General features: G+C 40.5%; 1 protein-coding gene across 3 annotated transcripts in view; it reads left to right on the top strand.

Moving 5' to 3' along the window:
• The first annotated feature begins 510 nt into the window (after positions 1-510).
• The window catches only part of MON2 (MON2 homolog, regulator of endosome-to-Golgi trafficking), a 70,829-nt gene continuing 48,727 nt past the window's right edge, over positions 511-22,612 (top strand). For all 3 annotated transcript variants that reach the window (XM_082760352.1, XM_082760353.1, XM_082760351.1), the window contains exons 1-5: positions 511-741; positions 14,092-14,155; positions 17,281-17,408; positions 18,248-18,379; positions 21,011-21,140. In XM_082760352.1, the coding sequence (XP_082616478.1) occupies positions 631-741; positions 14,092-14,155; positions 17,281-17,408; positions 18,248-18,379; positions 21,011-21,140 (565 nt within the window). In that variant the 5' untranslated portion in view covers positions 511-630. The remainder of the gene's footprint in view (positions 742-14,091; positions 14,156-17,280; positions 17,409-18,247; positions 18,380-21,010; positions 21,141-22,612) is intronic.

Genomic DNA, 22,612 nt, shown 5'->3' with positions numbered 1-22,612 from the left:
GGACTATAGATGAAGAAGTTCTCAGTTCCGTGGAGGCAGGGAATTAGGACAGGATCGCCCTGCATTGCAGGCAGACAGCCTTTGAGGCTGGGGACGCACAGCAAGCAGAATATGGAGAAATCGCTCTTGCAAGAGGGACATTTTGTGAAATTTAACCGCTCCCTCCGAGAGCAGCCCCAAGCCAGCCCCGTCCTGCGCGGCAGCCGAGCGGCTGCGGCGGCTGAGGTTTCGCGGGGAGCATTACGAAAACCAACGGCTGGCGGCCGGACACCTTGCTGCGTGTGTTTTCGGGGGACAGCGTTTGAACCAAAACACCTCAAAACTCCCTCAAATTCCCGGCCGGGAGGAGGCCGCGGCCCGCTGCTCTGCCCGCCCCCGGGCTGACGCGCCGCGCTGCCGGCGCCCGGCATTGTGGGAGCGGGGAGGCGGTGGCTCGGAGGAGGAGGAGGAGAAAGAGGAGGAGGAGGAGGAGGAGGAGGAGGAGGAAGGAAAGAGGGAGGAGGGAGGGAAGGGGCCGCGGCTGCGGGTTCCGGTGTGGGGCGCGGACGTGTCGGCCGGGGCCGCGGAGCCGCAGGCGCTGCCCCGTCCCCGTCAGCAGCAGCAGCAGCAGCGCCCGGCCCTGGCGCCGCCATGTCGGGGACCAGCAGCCCCGAAGCCGTGAAGAAGCTGCTGGAGAACATGCAGGGCGACCTGCGGGGCCTGAGCCTCGAGTGCCGCAAGAAATTCCCCCCCGTCAAGGAGGTGAGGAGCGGCCGGGCCCGCCCTGCCGCCCGCGGGCCGGGGGCAGGGGGCAGGGGGCAGGGGGGGGGGGAGGCGGCGCCGGGCGGGGGGAAGCGATCGCGGCGGAGCCCCGGGGATAAAGCTTGGGGCTGGCGGCCTCGCATCCTCCGGCCCCAAACGCCCGGAGGGGGCCCCGGGGAAGGTGTTGTCGCCGGGGGTGGCGGGCAGGGGTCTGGGGCTGCCCCCTGCAGCCGCCCGCAGCCCACGGAGCCCGGGCTCAGCTGTCAGAGTTGCTGCCCGTGCCGGCTCGCTGCCGGCTCGCATCCTGAGGTCAGGGGTCTGAAGGAGGAGGGGTGCTTGGAAGCAGAGGGAAGAAGTCCAGTTTCCCCTCGTTTGATGCATACATCCTAACTGCGTGGCTCTCTCCGCACGCAGGCAGCGCAGCTCCTTCCCAGTCGGTCACTGGTCGGTTTGGAAAATATCTTTGAAGGAAAAACGCTGATATATTGACTGGGGTTATACCCTGAAACCACAGGGGAACTGGGAAAATATTAAAAAGCCTCTGCCAGTTTGGAAGAAAGTAATTATGTCTGTAATCTGACGGTCGCTCCAATTAAGTGATAGCGTATTTAATGTCCCGTAAAGCATTACGTGCTTCAGCAGATGAATTGAAACGAAGGGACTGTGCTCGCTGGGAAAGGCTCAGAGGCACACGCACCGTAGCAGAGCATGATACCTGTGGTTATAAGTCACAGGGGACTGCCCGTGTGATTTGAGGAATAGTGTGTTGTCATACGAAGGCAAGAAACGTGGCAGTCAGTTGGACAGAAATCTGTGTGTGTTTTGGGGGCAGGTTGGGGTGCCTCATCCACAGTCTCCTGCGTGCTACTGTGGGACTCCAAAGAAGTTGTTCAGTCTCTGAACAAATTTACCCCCTGTGATGACGTTTACTGTCTTCAAGATCTATGAAGGGGATGGGCAAGATAATCCTTTAGTGTTTTTAACATTGCTTTGTGATATTTGCTGTGCTGTGGGTAAGGATAGCCACTGCACGTGCAGTTCCTGGTTTGTGTTTAGCACACTTACAGTTCACATGCAAGTATGACTTTAGTGTTCTTGTTTACACCTCGGCGGAAAGTTGTGTTGCTTACTTTGTTAATGAAGTGTTTTGAATGAAGTTGTTGCATTGCCTGGAGTTCAGGTAGGCTTCCTTTACAGAACAGTGCAGAAGGGTGTTTGCAGAGAGGGGGAGTTTGTGCCGCTCTGAGTCGTGGCCTCCTGTGGAGGTCTGGTTGAGCAGCAGTTCCTGCAGGAGGACAGCACAGCGGTTGCAGGAAATGCTCCGACTTCCTTGCGTCTGGAAGCCTCCCCCCGCCTCTCAGGGAACAAATATCCTTCTTTCCTCTCAAACAGCAACTGCTGGACAGGTATTTTAATTACATGCACTTGTTCTGCTCATGATTAGATTTGGCTAGAGCCATCAGAGGAATGGCATGCTCTTCCAACTGATTTGGAACAGCACCAGCTTTTTGAACTGCATTTAAACATAGGCTTTTTAAAGTAAATTTCTACTACTTATAATCTCAGCTTATACTTTCAGTGTAATTAGACTGTTCTTACAACCACCGCCTCCAGTGTAGTTTATGAGCTTACCTTGCAGCTAATATGTGTGCTTCCGTGTAACACTGTAAAGTTGTCCTACTGTCATAGCTTAATTTTGGGCTAGGAGTGTTTCTATAGGTTTGAGCTCTGCTGTAGTTGCTGGTTACATTTGATAGCTACTTCATGCAGGTAATCTGCTTCTGATGGTCCTTTCAGTCTCTGAGGGAATCTAAAGCTTTGCTCACCGCTATTTGATACTGTCACCCATTTCTGAAATCACAGATGTCTGCTTCATTTATTTTATTAATATTATTAAAATTCTGCAAAGTGAATGTAGCTGACAGTTTTGCTGCTGATAAAAGTAGTGGTGTAGTTCTCAAGCCTACTTGTTGCTCAAATGATTTAGCGTCTGTTTAATTCAGTAGGGCTTTAGGTTTCAGTTTTTCATGGTGCTTCTAATGCATATGTTATTAAGAACTAATGCTGTATTTATTAGGTACAAAGAGACCAAAACACCATGAAGTGTTTCTTTGAACAGGCAGGCAGATGACACAGCTGAGGAGCTTTATGGGATTTTGGGGCGTGCCAGCAGAAGGGGACGGCTATTGAAGTCTGTAGCATTGAGATCTTATCCTCTGTTAGAAAACTGAAGTAAGGTCTCAAACCCCGTCGGAAATGGAACTTGAGCTCTTCACTGTTTTCAGCTCTTTCATCTCCTAGTTTTCAATTACTTCTGAGTCTGTAAAGTTGTGTTTTTTTTTTTTTTTTTTGTAAATCGTATTTATGTGGAAATCATGTAGTTGTAAGTCTGATCACCTAACAGTAGCTTCTAAGGTTGATGATGACAGTTTGATAATCTGTCAAGAAACCTTGAATTTATACATATATTTTCTCCCTCTCAGCGTTAAACTCATGACACAATTATGAGGAAAACTTCTTTCCCTCTAGTTAGCATATTGTTTTTAATTAAGAAATAATGGAGTGTACGTCCATTATTATTCCATGCAAATGGAGTCCACACCTCATCTTTGCTCCGTGTGACAAATCATGCCTGTGAGCACAACAGTTGGTTTTCCCAGACGATGTCACTTGGGATGTAAAATGTGAGCTCCACCAAGAATCCCTGGGTTTGAAATTTTGTTGCTGGCAATATTTGGGGACTAATTAATGTCGTAGTCTTACTGTTTCTTGGGAGTGCAGCAAATAGTGATTACTACTTGATTCCAGACCCTCATCTGTTCGTTGCTGGGTGTTCTCACCTGCTTCTGTTGGATAGGTGCATGAAGTCCTGCATGATACTTCCTCAGATCAGCGCTGACTACAGAAGTGCAGTAAGCATGAATGTTATACACGGTGACCGAAGAGTGATTTGCTGGTTACATCTGTTGTGTGCCAAATCTGCTTATATTGGCTGACGTACAAGGAATGACGCTGCTGGAAAAAAAAACGTATTCTTATTTTCACAATTTGTTTCCATTTCCCAGTTGTAAAAGTGGACGCCAGCCTGGGATGGGAGAGAAGCTGTCAGGGCGAGTGTGAATTAAGCAGTATCTTTGGAGTTTGAAATTACAGAGGCTGAAGCAGTCTTTAGTACCAGCATCAGTCACGCTCCTGTTATCTTAAGTAATCTGACATTTCTCCTAGAGAACAGAATTGTGTAGCCGTTAATTCTCTTGTTTTTAATACTCTGGGCTCTAAACTTTGCTCCGTGTTAGAGCATTGCAGTGCTTAGCTTTTGACTCTGGACTGAAGTGTGTGGTACCCCTGCAGAGCTCGACAGGCTGTTTCAACCTGTTAGTGACTGAACTTTCGGTGTCCTGCGCTGGGCATGCGGTAAGCTGGCTTTATCAGAGTTTGTGCTGTCATCCTTTGTGATTTAAGAAATAAATTCTTTACTGTAAGGGTGGTGAGGCCCTGGTATAGACTGCCCAGAGCAGCTGTGGATGCCCCATCCCTGGAGGTGCTCAAGGCCAGGCTGGATGGGGCTTTGGGCAACCTGGTCTGGTGGGAGGTGTCCCTGCCTATGGCAGGGGGTTGGAGCTGGGTGGGCTTTAACGTCCCTTCCAACCCAAACCATTCTGTGATGTACTTCATGGCTGAATTAAAAAAAAAAAAAAAAAAAAAAAAAAAAAACCTGAGTAAAACAAGTCTTTTTAACTTTTGGAATAAGAATTTTGTACTGATTTGTGTACTGGATGAAAATACTCAGTAAGTTGCATCTGAGTTGGGTAAGCGGTTTCACATGGCGAGGAACTTTAGAAATGTTAGGAAAAATATTTTTATTAAGCAGAAGTTAAGTGAGCAGAAAGGGGGAAAATAAGCATGCTAAAAGTTCTAGTCACCCTGAAGCCCAGATTTGTTTCAGCCATATCTAACACCTTGGTACATAGGTCTTATTAAGCTCGTAGTTGCTAGGTTGAAGTAGGTTGGCTTGTTTGTTTAAGTGAACCTAGCTTTTTTTTTTTTTTTTTTTTTTTTTCAGTAAATACATGTAAATAGCTAACAAATCTGATCAGCTCTGCATAGTTATGGACACACTTGTCCTGGTGGGAAGGGAGGGAGCAGGCGGGCTGGGGAGAGCAGGACTGGCAGCCTGGTGGGGCAGGAGCGTGCTTTGTAATTTGGAGCAGTATGTCTGGAAAAGGAATACTGTTCAACTCCCCTCGGCCTTATGTGGCTGTTGGAAGAGCAGCATTTCTTTTTTTTACCCTTTGAATACTTCGGTCAGTTGAAGTGCCCTCCAGAGACTCCTGAAAGGTAGCTTTTGATATCCTCTTCTCTGTGCTGTTTCTCTTCCAGACCTGTGTTTGAGATGGAGCAGGATTGCTGTTGTTGAACTATTTATTGAATTTTGTACACCTTTGGCATACTGAAGTATTTTGGGGACAGTGTTGTAAATAGATCTGCTGTATCTAGGAAAAATAACAGAATCCACTTTTGCAATTTCGTTTTCCTTTTTATTAATAAGCCTACTTGCAGGCAACCAACAGTATTAGGTTACTTGAGTGAAAATTAAAAGGGTTTGAGAAGCTTCTGAATAAAACAAACTTGTTAAAATTCTTTAATTGCGGAGCAAATAGATGTGTTTTTTTTTGTTTGTTTGTTTTTTCCTCCTTTCTGAAGGGCTGTCTGTTGTGTCCTGTGAACACGGCTTTAGTTCATGCAGTTCTTTCCTGTCGTCCACTCCTGCCCATCGAGATCCACGTGGCAGCTCCCTTCGCTGGGTTAAATCCGTCTGGTTCTGCAAAGAAACGCCGATAATGAGCACATCTTAGGGCTAAGACCAAAACATTCGTTTGGAAGCCTGCCTTGCTAGGGAGTCTCTGATGTCAGTGGGTAACTATGAAACCACATCTGTATTGCAGAATGGAAATGTTAAAAAGATGCAGAGCAGTTCAGTGGGTGTTAACGTTGAAGGGATACTCAGGTTCCTAAGGCAGCTGTCGGGAACAGTTTAAAATAAAAGCTAATGGTCAAACTTTAAAACTTGCTTGTTCTGTAACAGTAACAACACTTCAGAAAGTTTGTTGAATGTAGTGCAGGACACAAATCAGAGGAAGCTGAGGAAGAAAGCGGCGTGCTGGGATGCCTTGTGATGTGGGTCTCTGAGGCACTTTGATGCGTTGCGAGCACTGACGGGTTTCTGAGAGCTCTGTGTTCATGCTGGTCTTGCAGTAAAAAGGCAAGAGCCACACAGACCAGGCAAAGAACAGATCTTTGTACATAGACCATTCCCTACAGTAGTAATGAAGTTGTTGGGTTTTGTGCTTTATTTTGCTATTAAAATGAATTAAATAATTCTGAAGTTACAGCCCACAGGGAACCTAAACTATAGTGAGCTTTCAAGGTCGGTTAATTTTCATGTCTTCACGGCATTAGTTTGGAAAGATGCAAGCATTTTATAGAGTTCTTTTGTTTGCTTTAATGGGTATTCACTTATCTAACAGTTTGAAGGTTCATTTGAAATAGAGCAAGTGGGCTGTAAAATGCATGTTGTCAAAATTTGGTAGCTTGCACTCAAACATATGTCTCGTGCATGTGACTGGAAATTTTTCTGTGGCATTCTTTGGTTGCCAGCCAGTAGCTGAGCTGATAACTTGCAACAGGTGAGTGCTGATATTTCCTACGTTTCCTCTGTAATGCTTAACCTTTACCAGTTGCCACTTCAGTCAGCTTCATGTTTGGGATCCATCAATTTTGCAATGTTTTTTTTTCTTCAGTATTGATCTAGATGCAGTAATACTTTTTCAACATTATTTTAAAAAATGTACCGCTGTGTTTCTAGGGGACTGCCATCTATTCCAATGTGTTCTGAGTTTCAATACTTGAAAATTTGAAGTTTCATATCATCATTTCAATCTGTTATAAGAAATACCATGTTCTCAAGAATGGCTGGCACTATGATTATAGACCCATTTCCCCCATCATGTAATACCTTGCAATTTAATGAATGAGTATGCGAGCAATATTTTCCGTGCCTCAGTCTATCTGTAAGCTTTTCAAGGTAGACTGCAGAGCAGGTGCCTAGCTGTGGGTGTCTAAGCTCCCTTCACCGACTGTGCAGGGTCTCTGTGTTACGGAGATACGGTCAGTGGAGCATGGACAGGGGATTGGGTTAGTCTGTCACCAACACGTTCATGTGTCTTTGCCACACAATGTTTCTTGCTTGGCTTCCCGCAGGTAGTCCAGAAGAGCATGGGCCTTCCGTCTGCATGCAGCTGTCTCAGATACGAAGGTCTAAGCTTAGGTGTCTGCACAGAGCCCCTCCTAGGGGGTCAGCTGGATTAGTCCCAGCTGAGTGCTCTGTAATTCTTGAAGCCTCTCCTTAAACCATCTCCAGTGCAGTGCAAGTCTAGATGCTTAAATTTTGTGCACCTTCATCCCTGACTGAATCCCCGCCTACATCCCCTGGCTTCCTGAAGACTAAACAGGAAACCTGTAGCAGAAATTGGAAATACTTGGTGACTCGAGCTCTGAGCCTGAGCCCAGAATGTTAAATGTTGTTTCTTTTCACCAGGTGCCAGGCAAAGAGCCATCACTGTGACTAGGTGATCAAATCTCCTATTTGCGGTGATGCCTCAGAGGTTTCCTAGTGCGGTCTGTTCTGATTGACAAGCTGAAGGCAGAATTAGCTTGAACTTCAAGTTCAAACTCCTAAACCTCTGAAACAGGTTTTCATGTGCTGATGAGTGTTGTGACAAAAGTATATCATGAAAATTCAAGTGCTGTGTTCCAGTGATTTATAGTCACTTGTGTTCTACTTAAGGGTCTCTCAGAAACGCATGAATGCTTGACGTGGGCACTGTGAAGATGTCTGTACACTATATATAGGTGTAATATTACTGTAATCTGTACTTACAATACAAAACTAAATATGGGGTAAATCCTGATTCTATGTTACTGTGCAAGAGAGAAGTGTAACTTAAGAATTTGTTGCTAACTAGGTGTATTTCTTCTGTGTCAAGTCTTGGTTGTTTGTTTTTTTTCACCTCTGTCTCCATCATTGCTGTTCAGTAATGGATTGTTGTGTGTTATTCGCTCTGATTTGTTCTATTGATTTATATGTGATGGCTTTCCAGCTGAGGTGTATTTCGATTGTCAAATGAAAACTCCTGATGGAAAATGTTGGCATTGCATTATCTTTACCTCTACGTTCACGTCAAGTGAGTTACCTCCAGAGGTATCATCTCTGAAGCAATTTAGATAATGCTGGCACCTCTCATGGCATTACTGCTGATTAACCTTCAGGATCCCGAATTGGCTGCTGATGCTGCAAACTGACAATTTCAGAAGATTGATGGACCAGAGTAACGGTTCCAGTCAAGTGAAATAGCTACTTCTAACATCAGGGCAACTAACATAGTTGCACGGAAACTGGAGTTGAAATTTTTTGTTAATAATAACAAAAATCTGCAATATCATATCTTGAATTGGTGGAGAAAGTGTATAGTAGAATCAAGTAGTGCTCCTATTCTTTTCTTGGCGTTGGAGTTCCTGTAGTTGAGACTGACACCATCATTGAGCAGAGTCAAGTCTAGCATGAATTAGTTTGATATCTCCAACCGTAGTCCCTGTTCTTGGGGCTGGAAATGTAAACTAATTATTGCCTTCATTGAGCACTAGTAGATCATGATGTAGAATAAACCAGAACAATTTTATTTCCAGGCTAAGTGTGAACAGTTAAAGAAATTAATTTGTATATAAATAGGGACTGACCATCTGCTGCAATTTCTTGTCTCTAAATGTGAAGTAAAGGTGATATACTTTCCATTTTCAAGTTCATAATAACTTCTTGTTTAATGAGGGCTGTTTAATGGTTCATACAAATCACAGATTCCAAAGTTAAAGTTGAAAAACTAGCTGCGGCTGCTTTTGTAGGAAGGTTTTGCTATAGTGAAAGTGGTTTATTGAAATGCAGTCCTCAATTTATAGTGAGAAACTTGTGTGAGAATTACAGAATTAGAAATGACTTGAAATAATTACTGTTTTTAGTTTTACCTGCTTTCTTTCTTTTCTTGTACATATATCCAGTGATGTACACCTCTGAGCAGGGATTGCAACAGGTGCACATTGTCCACAGCCTCCCATTAGTAGTTGTAGGCATTAACAAGAGTTGTAGGCATTAACAAGCTGTCCCCTTAACTTTGTCATCTCCAGGCTGAACGAATGCAACTCTCAATCATCTCCTCATATACTATTCTCCACCCCCTGACCATCTCGGTAGACCTTCTCTAGACTCACCCCATCATGTCAGTGTCTGCGTGGGGAGCCCGAAGCTGCACGTTGTACTCCAGCAACACTCTCACAAGAGCAGGAGCGAGGGGGAGACTGCATCCCTCAGCCTGCTGGCAGCACTTGCTCATACAGCCCAAGGTGCAGTTGGCCACCTTTGTGGCAAGGACTTGCTGCTGGCTCATGATCTTCTTCATTGTACACCGAGACCCTGTGTTATTTTTTGCAAAGCTGGAGAATCAGTCTAGCTGGTCAGCCCCTAGCCTCTGCAGGTGTGTGGGGCTGTTCTGCCGAGTGCAGGCATTTGTGTTGGTCCATGTTGAATTTCATGAAGTTCCTACCAGCCTGGCTGGGTTCCTTTGAATAGAAACCCACCTTCTGCTATATGGGAGTGGATACCTGTCTGCACATCCTATTCCGTTACCCGGGCTGCTAATAAAGATGTTAAATGGCATTAGCCCCACTGTCTGTCCCCGAGGAGATCCACTAGTAACTAGTTGCCAGATGGATTTCATACCACCTGTAATAACCCTTCAAGCTCAACCGTTTAGCCAGTTTTCCACTTGCTTTACTGTCTGCTGTCTGATCTGACTATAAGAATACTATAGGAGATGGCATTAAAGGCCTTGCTGTACCTGTGCTCCAAACCAGTGAAATGTGAGCAAGCTCTAATCCAAGCACATGAAATCATCCAATATAATAATTCCCTGTGAGAGTCTTTGTCAGACCAGGACTAACTTCACCAGTTTAAATCACAGATGGAGTAAGTGTGTGTGAAAGGGCAGGGTCTGAGCAGGGATTGTACTGCTGAGGAGGAGGATAAAAATGTGGAAGGAAGGTACAGTGCTTTTTCCCACAGAAGTGGTACACTCGAGTGCTCTCATGGGGTTGGTTTATTGTGGAGCTTTTTGTGTGCGTGTCCTTTTCCAAATAATAGTTGTGCAGTGCAGTAATGGTCCAGAATGTGCTCTTGCAAAGCAAGCTGGAATAACATTGATGTGAAACTGCACTTTAGGCAGGAGAATCTCTTATCTAAGCTATTGGGTATAGGGTTAGTGCTCCGGTTAGAAAGGCAAAAAGCGACAGAGAGGAAAAAATTGCTCTTTTTATTTCACATAATGACTGTGAAAGTGACCGTAATGACACACATTATTCTCATCCAATCTTAGTAAAAGGTTTGCAAACAGTATGATGTGAATGCCAACGCAGGCCATCATACCTGAAAGCACTGGACGCTTTTCCTTTCAAAAGAGAGGAATCGAAAACTTGGGTGGCAATTTTGATATCTCTGGAGACAGCAGTTTGCTCTGAGCATATAATCGAAACATCGATAGCCATTCAGTGCACTTGTGGTGGGGATTTGAGGGTTTATAGTGTTTTGGTAAGAATACTGTCCAATGAGAAGCTCATGTAAAATATATATATTTAAAGCTGAATCAGTCCTTAGCAGAAATTAGTACTTGCCTGGCTGTTTGTGTGGTGATACCACTTTTAGTTTTAAATAAAAAAGGTGCTGACTTCTGGCTGTAATTGTGAGCCGCCAGTTTCTTTGAAGATCAACAAGTTGACTCTTCATAAAACCTGTTAAAAATCTTTTCTGAAAACTTTTAAAGATTGCTGAAACATAAAAGACCAAGGGAAAAGGGCCACTGATGAGAAAGAGAGTCAGGATTACAATTTCTTGTCTTTCCCTTAGGAAAAGTAGCCAACTGGTGTTGTTTCTCAGTGAAGGCAGGGTAGCTTATTCACGCTCACACCAGAGTAAGAGTGTGGGGATCACTGTGGAGCAGCCAAAGTGCCGTCAGATCCCATCCCACCTTGCTCACCTGCATTGCCACATTGCAGCAGGGCTTCTACGGTGGTTTTGCTTGTGAGAAGTGACCCCTCCACCCTAAACAATTACACAGTTATGTATTCAGGGGCGCTGCGTGCCATTATTCCTTACGGCCTCTCTTCTGGAGTTTTGGATCTGAGAAACTCTTACACCCTTGATTTTTGTAAATAAATTCTCTACTTGCCTTGGATTTTGGGGAAAGGTGATTTCCAGGCAATTAGCAAATCTGTGGCAAGTTGCAAGGAAGCAGAGTGATGGTGGGACAAGTGCTTGAGCCCAGAGGATCCTGATGGATTTTGCTGTGAGACTACAGACTGATTTGCTGAGAAGCAAATCAAAGTATCCAGAAGAGATTCATTTGAATCTCTGCTCCTCATTGATATTTCTCCTGCCCAAACTGAGTGCTCCAGTTTGCAGTTTTCCAGTGCACCAGAAACACAAAACAAAACCCAACAGTGGCAATTGGGCATTGGAGGCATTTGATTTCCGTTCATTTCAGTTATTAGGGTAGCTGAATTGGAAATCTAATTAATTGAAATTCTCAGGTGCACTTGAGCTTTTTTTACATTGCAGGAATTATGTATGCATTTGCTGCTTCTTAAAAGGTACTTGACTTGCTCATTAGACTGCTGTTAATTGTGGTGCTAACAGAAACTCTGATTATGTTACTTTTAAAGTTGTGACTTGTAAAAAAATGATGCCTTATGTTTACATGAAAGTGGATTAACTGCATTAACACCAGCAGATGCACAGGTTGGTGCTGGCCATCTCCCTGATCAGTGTTTTTATGGTGTCCTTTTCTGATGGGGCAGTCACCCATAGAGTGCTGCAGTAATGCTCAAACTGAAGTAAATTTGTAAACATAGTACCTATTATAAACACCTCTTTTCTCTTCCCGAGTTAAACTGAGGCTATCCAAGTGTACTTTTATACCGATGTGTATAGGATAGCCAGAGAACTGCTTATAGTCTCATTATTTCTATTGTTTATTATTCAACTAAAGTCCTTTTTCGTAGATGTTATGTGGTTATTTTTTACATATGTAGGGCAGTGGAGTGGTTTTTTGTTTTGTTTTGTTTCTTAATAGGTTGTGTGCAGCGTAGTTAGTTTCCGGTTGTAAACAATTTGATTTGGAATTCTAAATAGAAATGGGAAAAGAAAGCATAACCAAGATAATCACAGAAATTCCTGTATCTTAAGGAGAAAAGCTGTCATATTTAGAGTAGTAAAAGCTCTAACACCTGTTGTTTTGGTTGTTTTGTTTTACCTTTTTTTTTTTTTTTTTTAAATCTATGCTATTTTACATGAAAGGTAACAGACAAATAAATGAGAGACGTGCTGTTATAAATCAATTTTTTCCTTTTTTGTGCCACGTTTGGAGTATGTGAAGGTGCCATGCATGTGGCAAGCTCATTGTTTGTTTGATTCAGAGGGAATTTGTCAATACTGGCAAGAAATAAATCACTTAGCAGTAGATGTGATGAGGCTTAGTTTGAAGATAATTGAAGTTGGACTGTGACGAATCCGTCATATTAATGAACAAGAGCAATTTGTTGTGACAAGATCCCCCCCTCCCCATTAGTTGACATTTATAAGTGAAGTAGAACACGGATTGATTTAAAACTTAGATACTTCAACACATTAAGTTAACATAATTGAAATAAATGAGAATAGTCTTTGGCATTCCTCATTTTAATTATGTGGAAGATCTATTTGCATCTTGCTTTGTGCTCATTTGAGCATGTTGCCTGTTACTTCAGGCACTGTTGATACTATTCTATAAATATTTTTTTTAAGTAGAAACACTGCTCAGCAAAGCTTATGGAATTCCCCAGAATTTCACAAGTGTGTTGAAGTGGTGGTAGGGCTGCGTATAGTCTTCCTATGGTTATGTTGGGAAACAAAGTAAGTGCTGGAAATTTAAGTTCCATTTTTAAATTTTTTCTCCTTTGAGAAATACAAAATCGTAATGAAAATACTTGAGTTTGCGTTTATGCAGTCATCTTGGTCTGGCTTTTTGGGAAATCTCATTGGAACAGTGTTTCAATGGAGGGGAAATGTTACTGCTTGGTAGAACTGCATACACGTTCACTTTCATGTATCTACCGCCATGGATTGCTTCTCTACTTGGTTTCATACAGTGACAGCACACTTCCCTGAACAGTGGAAGGAAAGTGGAAAGGCTTAGTGTGTAAAGTACACAGAAACATGAAGCTGTGTTCGAATGTGCAAGTGTACTCTCAAATTTGGCAGAAAAATATTCTCCAGAAGCATGTGTCCTATCATTTGGGAAAAACAGTTGCATTTATTTTTGGTGCACAGTGTGCTCATTGAAATTTCTTTAATTGTTTCCAGAGGTTTCAGATGCATTAATGGAATTACAAAAAATGGACAGGAGCCATTTTTTGCAGTGTATTTTGGTATATATATATATATATATGTATATATATATATTTTTTTTTTACATAAAACTTGCCAGAAATCTTAATTTTGAAAGGGAAAGCAAGCATCAGTGCTAAATTTTCAGTTTGACTTGACTGAGTTAGGAAACAGGACTCAGTGATTTACGCTGGAGGGTGTTCTTGGAGGCTAAGTGGGGAGCTACTGATAACCTGTGGTGCTATGTGACCTTCTTGGCTCTGCCTTTTGGTGCGGCGCTAGCGCTCAGCTCCCACGCACATCCCTCCTGCCCAGGTGTCTGGCTGGGATTTCAGGTAGTGCTTGTGGGGAGGTCAGGGCGCTGTTGGTGTGGCATGGTGGCCAGAACTGAATATTGTTAGGAAGGCTTGTAGAAGTTGGACGTGCTGCTGCGTGGGGTTAATTTGTACGGGGAATTCCGGACACAAAGTGCATGGGAAGTTGGGTTTCCTTCCAAAAATCTTAGTAAGAATGTTTGCTTTCAAACCAAAAATGCTCTTACCTGGCTTGAAGAGCAGTGGTAGAATTTGAGTGTGGAAAAATAATACTGGAAAAATAATACAATGAAAACAGTGTCTTCTAAAATATCTACCCCACAGATTATACCCCTTTCTGTGCAATTCTGGAAAGGAGTTTCAATTCTACATTAGTGCTGCTTGCTGAAAACACTACAGAGATATTTTTTCTCTGAGACTGTACATTTCTATTTATTTTATATGTTTATTTCTTTGCAGATATTGATGTGTGAAATAGCATCTAAACTACTTATTTTCCTTGCCCTACAGGCTGCTGAATCAGGAATAATAAAAGTGAAAACGATAGCTGCACGGAACACTGATATTTTGGCAGGTAACTATTTGCAGTACAATGGGAAAAATAAACTTGGGTTACAGATCAAAACATTAAAGATGAGTCTTTGTTATGTGTTATAATCCTAAATGCCTTTTAGTGTGTGCTACATCAGTGGTGCTTGTTGGCACCTAGCAAAAAAATCCAGTAATGCTGAAAAATTCTACTTCTCTACCATGCTCAAGCTATACTGATGCTGAGAAAGGTCTCCATTTTTAGCGGTGGTTCTACAAAAAGTAATTATCCACTTAGAAAAATAACATGAAATTATTAGGCTTCAAATTCTCCATATCTTACTCACTGTCTACGTTCACCACAGCTGTTGTTGAGAGCTCTGTGTAGCGTTCTGCAGTGTGATCCTCATCTGTGTGTTTGCTGTGAGAGTCTAGCCTTTGGAGACTTGTACCTGGCAGGCAAAAATCCATCTTAATCTGAGACAAGGTCATCCAGTTTGAGATGTACCATTGCCTTGAGGGACAGGAGAGTTGCAGCTTTGTAAGTGCTTAAAACAGTATCTCTTGACTTTCTTCAGCTGTATTAAGTAGTATGTAAATCGATGGCTTCTTACCAATTGCTGGTAAAGCCTTTGGCCAGATTTGAATACCCCTATATGCCTGAGTGTCTACCCTAGCTGTTGTCAAAATCCTTACGAAGCTAAATTATTGTAAAGGTCCAAATGAAATAGGTGTAAAGCTGTTTCTTTTGAGGTATGTAAATCAGATATTGTTAAGGAGGCAATTTTTAGAGTTACTTGAAGTAGCAGTCCCATCCTTCAATATTTCACCTTAATGCCTCGTTTTTATTTGTTTATTTTCTTTGTTTTTCCTGCTGTCATGAATGCTGACATAAGTGGGAAAGCTATGCCAGGTAATGTCAGCTATGCATCAAAATCTATAAATGAACAAGGGAATTCTGTAGGTAGCTATTTGGGAAGTAGCGACATTCTTTGGCATATTACTCCATAAAGATCTTTACGTTTTAGAAAGCTAGTTTGTGATCCTGCAAGGATTTTTTTGTTTGTTGGTTTTTTTTTTTTTTTGTCTTTTTGGTTTTGTTTGTCTTTAATCTTCATGTCGAAGTGCAGAGATGCAAAAGGTTATTGATTTGGGGCATGGATTGGCAGTCTTTTATCTTTCGGAGGGAACACCTTCTGGTAGTTGGTCAAATTTTGTCATTAGTTTTCATTTGTAAGGTTTGAGATAGAATGTAGTTAGCATTTTTTTCATTCATACAAAAAACAAAACAAACAAAAAACCTGAACAATGACAGTAGAAAACTAACGCTATGTCTGGTGACATGCTTAACTTGCCGGAACTCTGAGGTCACTGATGTAACTTGTTGTCCTCTCTTAGGAGAAAAAAAAAAAAACAACAAATAATAATAACAATAACAACAACAACAACAATAATAATAATAATAATAATAATAATAATAATAATAATAATAATAAAAAAAAAAATATATAATTGGTATAGCGAAATGGAAGCACAAATGGATATTAAGAACATTTTTGTATGTTTTAAGACTGAAACTGATGTAGCAGTTGGTACCAAACTAGATTGACCAAACATTTATTTCATCTTCATAAAGTAAAAATGCTTATATATGTCCTGTTGTGAGATTGCTTCTAGTGGATTATAGGAAAAATACCAAGTTTGATTTTAAAATAATGATTTTAAAATCTTATATTAAATAGAAAAGATTTTTGGTATCTTTTTAAAATATTTGCTTTCTTCTCTCTGTCAGTTTCTGATGTGGTGGCAAGTCGGAAAGTTGTATGAGTAAGGAAGCTTTTGTATCCAGTCCAGCGTGAGCTTCCTAAGCTCTCTCAGCTATGTGTCATGGGCTCTAGAGGCAGCTTAGCTCTCTTGTTCACACTAGACACCGACAGATGCCTAAAATTATGTCTTCATTCATGTTTATGTTCACATTTTAATTGTCTTTGGTGAGGCATTTGGTGCAAAGTCAGCCTCTGTCAGCTGGACATGAAAAGTCTGACATGACTATGGACTGTCTATGTGTCATTATTACCTTATGAGAGCTACTATGTAACAAAAAAAAAATCTATTTTAATCTATTGTTTACAAAGAAATTTGTTAGTCATGTGCTAGTACTTCAGTTGAAAATATGATTAAAATATGTTTTTGTAGTTTTTACCCTGATATTTGTGTCGTTTTTTTCAAGTCGATTGTAGTGATCCTTATAAAAAACCTTCATGAGAACCAAACTTCAAATTGTTCAGTATAATACCTACTTGATCATTTTTGCATTTTTATGTGGGAATGTATGTTTTGTTTGATTGTGGTAAGATCTGTGCTCTAAAAATGTGTTAGTTTTTTCATAAATGTATGTTTATTATTACACATAGACTAAAACACATTGGATGACATTCAGTGTAAGAACACAATCAGTTTTCAGCTGTGAGGAAATTTTTAGTATCTGAAATGAGCAGCTGAACTTCCAATAGTTTTCATGAATGAACAACAACGTATGTGGAATGTTACATTAATTGCATTTTTTTTTCTCTTAAAATCCTGAAACTCATAATTTCTCATGAAAATGCTTCATTTTAAGAAACTGCCATTCCTCACTGAAACACCAGTTGAAGAATTCACAGCCAGGTGTGTGTATCCAGCATACAAACATTTGAGTCTCTTTCTCCTCTGGCTTTATTGATGGCATTTTGTTCTTCCTCTTCCTTCTGAGAACTTGGTACTTTTTGTGCCATGCATTGTGTTGCTTCTGAATTTGGTTCTGAGGTGGCACAGAGCAGAAGGAAAAGGCTACCAGAAGGAGAGTGGACGGAGAGAGCTTTGGAGTAGGCAGAACCTTACTGTTTGTTACAAACCAAATGGATTCTAAGTGAACATTTTGGATTTGGAAAGAGAAAGTTGCTCTAAGAAAGGCAAAATGTTGAGAAAGGAGAGAGAAGATGCTTGGAATTAGAGCATTGGGGTCACTGTGGAGGTGAGCTTTGGCAGCCAGTTGTTTTTCTTCCCTGTGGTGCAAAAGTAACTCCCAAATTTCCAAGACTGGAGATTGCTTTTTGTTAATAGGTATGATTAACAAATTTTGTATTCTTCAGAGTGTTAAAAATTGACTGCTTCCATATCTCTTTTCATAAGCGTTGAAAGAGAACAGCTCAGAGGTAGTTCAGCCTTTTCTCATGGGTTGTGGAACAAAGGAACCAAAGATCACTCAGCTTTGTCTAGCAGCCATCCAAAGGCTCATGTCCCATGAAGTTGTTTCAGAGGTAAGGTCAATCTTCATATAAACACATAAATATTTCAATGTGAGAAATACTGACCCCAGTCTGATGGTGAATACTTTTTTAGGAGACTGTTTTTGTTACAATCAACATAGCTTGCAAATTATATTGCTCATTTAGATTATAAAAACTGTAATTTAAAAGAAAACCACAATTTAGACTATTAAAAAAAGTGGTGGGGAAAATACTAATTTATAGAAGGAACTCATGAATGTTCAAAACGGCTTATTTAGTTTGCAGTCTTATAGTGCAGGAATGGAACATGGAATGGTCCTTCATAAACATCACAATTCAGATTACGTCCATAAAAGTTGCTGAATGTGATAACGCTATATATTTTGTTTGTTACATATTACTTTCAAAAATAAAATAAAATGGATGTATGTTTCCTGCAACTTTAAATGTCAGTTGATATATTATGGTACTGCACATAGAGTGTGGTAGGAAGTTGGTGAAAATAATAATAAAATATATCTTTGGTTGTGCTTGCATAGTATAAAATTGTACTGATATTTCTCTGATATGAATGAATTTTGAGGGTAAATGCCTTTGTACAGTCTTTTTTACGTTTCCAAATAGAAAATAAAGTATCTATTTTAATTTGGACTAAAAATTAAGAGATTTCTGCTGTCAATTAAAAAAATACTTTGTGAAGACTGTGACAATGAAATTAGCTTTATATTGTGAATGTAGTCCTATGGCATAGACAAGCAGACAAATTCAGTTATGATACACAGTTACAAGAGTGCTATTCTTAAGTGTGTATGCATGATACAAATAGAATATAAACATATTAATTATTGGCACAAAATGTTTTTCTGTAGGCTGCAGCAGGAAACATTATTAATATGCTTTGGCAACTGATGGAAAATAGCCTTGAAGAACTTAAATTGCTTCAGACAGTTCTTGTACTTTTAACAACAAATACAGTTGTGCACGATGAAGCACTGTCTAAGGTAAGAATTTGTTACTGCCAATTAGAGTACTTATATCCAAGAGGAAAAAAACAGGGAGAAATTCTACATATGAAGCTTTTGAAAATAATAGAAGAAGAGGGAGATATCTTGATTCTGTTTTATCTACTGGCTTTATGTTTAGACTCTGAAACAGAATTTCTTCTAGCTTTCTTTTTAGTCTGTTTTTTAATTCCTCACAACAACAAATTCCTGACCTAACGAGGACTTAAAATAAAAAAACACTGGACTAATGCTTATTCTTCTGATCTACTAACTTTTCTATTTCTATATCTATAAATTTTCTATTTGTGAAATTAGCACATAGCACAGTGTAAGTTGGCACTACTGCAGCAAATATTAGAAGAAGCTGCCCCCCCACTCTGGCCTGAATCTCTTACCTAGGTAGTCCAGTTACTGCTCTTTCAGTCTGAACTGAAATAACATTATGAAAATTTTAAACATTATACAATTTCAGATGTTATGTTACAACTAAGACAAAAAGTAAGTATACTGATCATTTTAATCATAAACTACAAGATGAGGAACAACACTATTTACCCACCTGTGAATTGTAAAGTTCTGTTTAAGTCCCTTTTCTAGACTTCATTTTATTTGTTTTATCTCCAGCATAAGGAAGATTTTTTTTTTAAACAAACCATTGTGAATTACTGTCTTTGTTATGCTCTGCATTCAGTGTGTCAGTTTAATATGAGAGATATGAGTTTTTTTTGAGAGAATAGAATTCAAGAATATTTTTAAGGTATTATGTTCTGTTGGAGTGATTTCAGTTTTTCTTTGCTTCAAGTTTTAGAGAAATAACTACCCAGGTTGTTAAATGTGTAGATATTGAAAGCATTATTAATATACTTAAACAAGGAAAATAAAAACATGAAAAGAGAACAAAGCCAGGTTATAAATGTCTGCTGAACACAGGATGATAATGGAAAATTAAAATAATATGTAAATGAAAAAATAGAAATTAAATAGAAAAATAGATACCAAATAGAAACTTAGTGAAGACTGAAGGTTTTGTCAGTCAGCTCATTTTGAGGTGAGTATGCAAACTATGTCAGGCTCTTTATCACCATCTTGTTTCTTTTGTTCCAAATGATGCTCATTTTCGAAATTAGATGCTATGTTCTAGGGCAGAAACATCATTTTTGAAGAAAATGGAATTCATTTAGAAAATGGGATTCTTGTTCTTTAACTGGGTAGCAGATGTTCTTTAGCAACCTGCAATAATGTTGTTTTACCAGGTTTGAATTCAGGAGACAATTGCTGTTTAAGACTACTGTAACTTTCTCCTCTGCATATCCCATATCTTTCGTGGCAATGTGCTACACATCACTACACATTTTGTCCCTTGTTTATTCTAATTCCCCTTCCTCTGTACTCTTCCTCCTGCTCCCTTGGGTTCTTGACATCTACATCCTAATTCACTTAATTATATTTTTTTAAAAAATATATACATGTATATGTGTGTGTCTCCCAAACACATTTTTCAATATCCCTTACTTATTTCTTCATACTTCTCATGAAGGTATGGAATTAGTAGAGTTTCTGCATTAACCAAATATAAGTCTTACTTAACATGAGTAGAATCATGGATTGGTTTGTTGCTTCCCTCCCCTAGGATTTTTTTGAGAAGTATTTGAAAGTAGTGTCATTTCCCCCCCCCCCCCCCCGTGTTGAAAAGTTCTTGGTGAAAATGACTATGAGGCAGACGTGTATTGCATATTCATGTTTCAGCTTGACTGATTGAAATTAACTTACTGGTAAACCTTGTAAAGGCCCTCAATATAGGCATTGCAGTTACGTTAAACTACACAGTCATGCAATGTCTTCTGAAAGTCTAAAGGTGTATAATGTATTGTAAAATTTCAGACTAAGATGGGAGGGGGATGCCATATGAGCAGAGTCCACAAGAAAGGAAAGTTGTGCGTATTGTGTGGCTCAGCATGGCTGGGTGTGGCTCACGTTTGTGCAAGAACATGAAATAAGGACAAAAGAACAAGAAATACAGGTTTCACCACACATACAGATATTACATTTCAAAATAAATTATAAAATAAATAATTATAATGTGTTAGAGGTAATACTAAATCCAATGGGAAACACTATTCAGGTCACTGCCAGCACAGTGACATATTAAAATATACACCTTAGTGAAGAGTAATAGCAGCAGAGCCAACATGGTTGTTAAACTATTGCAATTTAATATAGGAGAAGAATGGTGTAAGATTATGTCAATTTTAGCTTTGGAGTTGTCTGACCTTTCTACAATTAACTTTATAATTCCTATGTCTTTTTTTTGGCGTTAGTATCCATACAAGTTGTTTGGTAGTGATTATGGTGTATTTTCTGTATGGTAGTTACTGTTTTATTGGTGCATCATAATGTCTTTAATACCAATTCTAGTTTACTTTTAGGAAGGATTGCTAAAGAGATTTTTGGCTAGGATAATCCATAAACATATTCTGATTCTTCAGATTTAAAGTTATTAAAGATTTTTTTTAGGCAACCTTTGGAGAAGCTATAGTGGAAAATATTTCCCAATCAGCTATCTTGACTCCTAGCTAAAAGGTAAAGATATGGTGTTGTAAGGTGTGTGTTTTCTTTTTTTTTTTCCAGGCAATTGTACTTTGTTTTCGATTGCACTTCACAAAAGATAATATCACGAATAACACTGCAGCAGCTACAGTGCGACAGGTAGTTACTGTTGTATTTGAGAGAGTGGTTGCTGAAGATGAACGATATAAAGGTGGGCGTACTTCTTACTCTGCTTGCTTTTATTAACCTGTTGTTTGGACACATGTTAGACGTTTATATTTTTTCAGATAAAGTAGTAGTAAAAAAAAAATCTATAAACTTTATAAAAACAATCAGACATTATTCATTTTTAAGGTCTTTTGTACATTTATTAGTATTCAAAGGTGATGACATCCTCAGCCATTGTGTCAGTCAGTATACATAGATAGATAGATGTGTGTATATACATGTATATATGTACACACATATATATATGAAAAATATACTTTTTTTTTTTCAAATTGTGAGGGATGGTCTTTGGGTTAGTATTGCAAAGGACTTTGGGGTGAGGGAAGAGGAATTGACATCATTTACCTGGACTTTTGCAAAGCATTTGATACTGTCCCCCATGATGTCCTTGTCTCTAAATTGGAGACATAGAGTTGATGGATGGACCACTCAGTGGGTAAGGAATTGGCTGGGTGGTCACACTCAAATAGTTGTGGTCAATGGCTCAATGTGCAGCTGGAGTTCAGTAAGGAATGGTATTTCTCAGAGGACAATATCAAGACCAGCGCTGTTTAACGTCTTTGTTGGTGACATGGACAGTGGGATCGAGTGCACCCTCAGCAAGTTTGCCAATGCTACCAAGCTGTGTGGTGCAGTTGACACAGTGGAGGAAAAAAATGCCATTCAGAGGGACCTGAGCAGGCCTGAGAGGTGGGCCTGCATGAACCTTATGAGGCCAAGGCCAAGTGGCCTTGAGGGAGGTGATTCCCCCCCTCTGCTCTGCTCTCATGAGACCCCACCTGGGGGGCTGTGTTCAGCTCTGGAGCCTCCAGCACCAGAAGGACATGGATGTATTAGAACAAGTTCAGAGGAGGTCCACGAAGGTGATCAGAGCGCTGGAGCACCTCTCCTGTGGAGACAGGCTGAGGGAGCTGGGGTTGTTCAACCTGGAGAAGAGAAGGCTGTGGGGAGACCTTACAGCAGCCTTCCTGTACCTACAGGGGGCCTGCAGAAAAGCTGGGGAGGGACTCTTTGTCGGGGGGTGTAGTGATAGGACATGGGGAAATGGTTTTAAACTAGAAGAGGGCAGGTTTAGATTAGATATTAGGAAGAAATTATTTTCTCCAAGGGTGGTGAGGCACTGGAACAGGTTTCCCAGAGCAGCTGTGGATGCCCTGTCCCTGGGAGTGTTCAAGGCCAGGCTGGATGGGGCTTTGAGCAACCTGGTCTAGTGGGAGGTGTCCCTGCCCATGGCAAGGGGAGTTGGAACTAGATGATCTTTAAGGTCCCTTCCAACCGAAAGTATTTTATGATATAAAGTGAGGGTAGTTTAGATTACCTAGCATGAAATGGGTGACAGTAGCAGTTCTCAAGAGAACATGCATTGTAAAGAATTACTTGGTATTCGTGATATTTGATATTCAATCTAATCCTTATTCCTCTACAAATGGTAAGTTGTTGAAGAATTGCCTGGCC

This window comes from Aythya marila (genome assembly GCF_965140915.1).
Source record: "Aythya marila genome assembly, chromosome: 1".
NCBI lineage: Eukaryota > Metazoa > Chordata > Aves > Anseriformes > Anatidae > Aythya > Aythya marila.
Note: the sequence above shows the minus strand (reverse complement) of the source record. Positions and strands in the feature narration are given on the sequence as shown.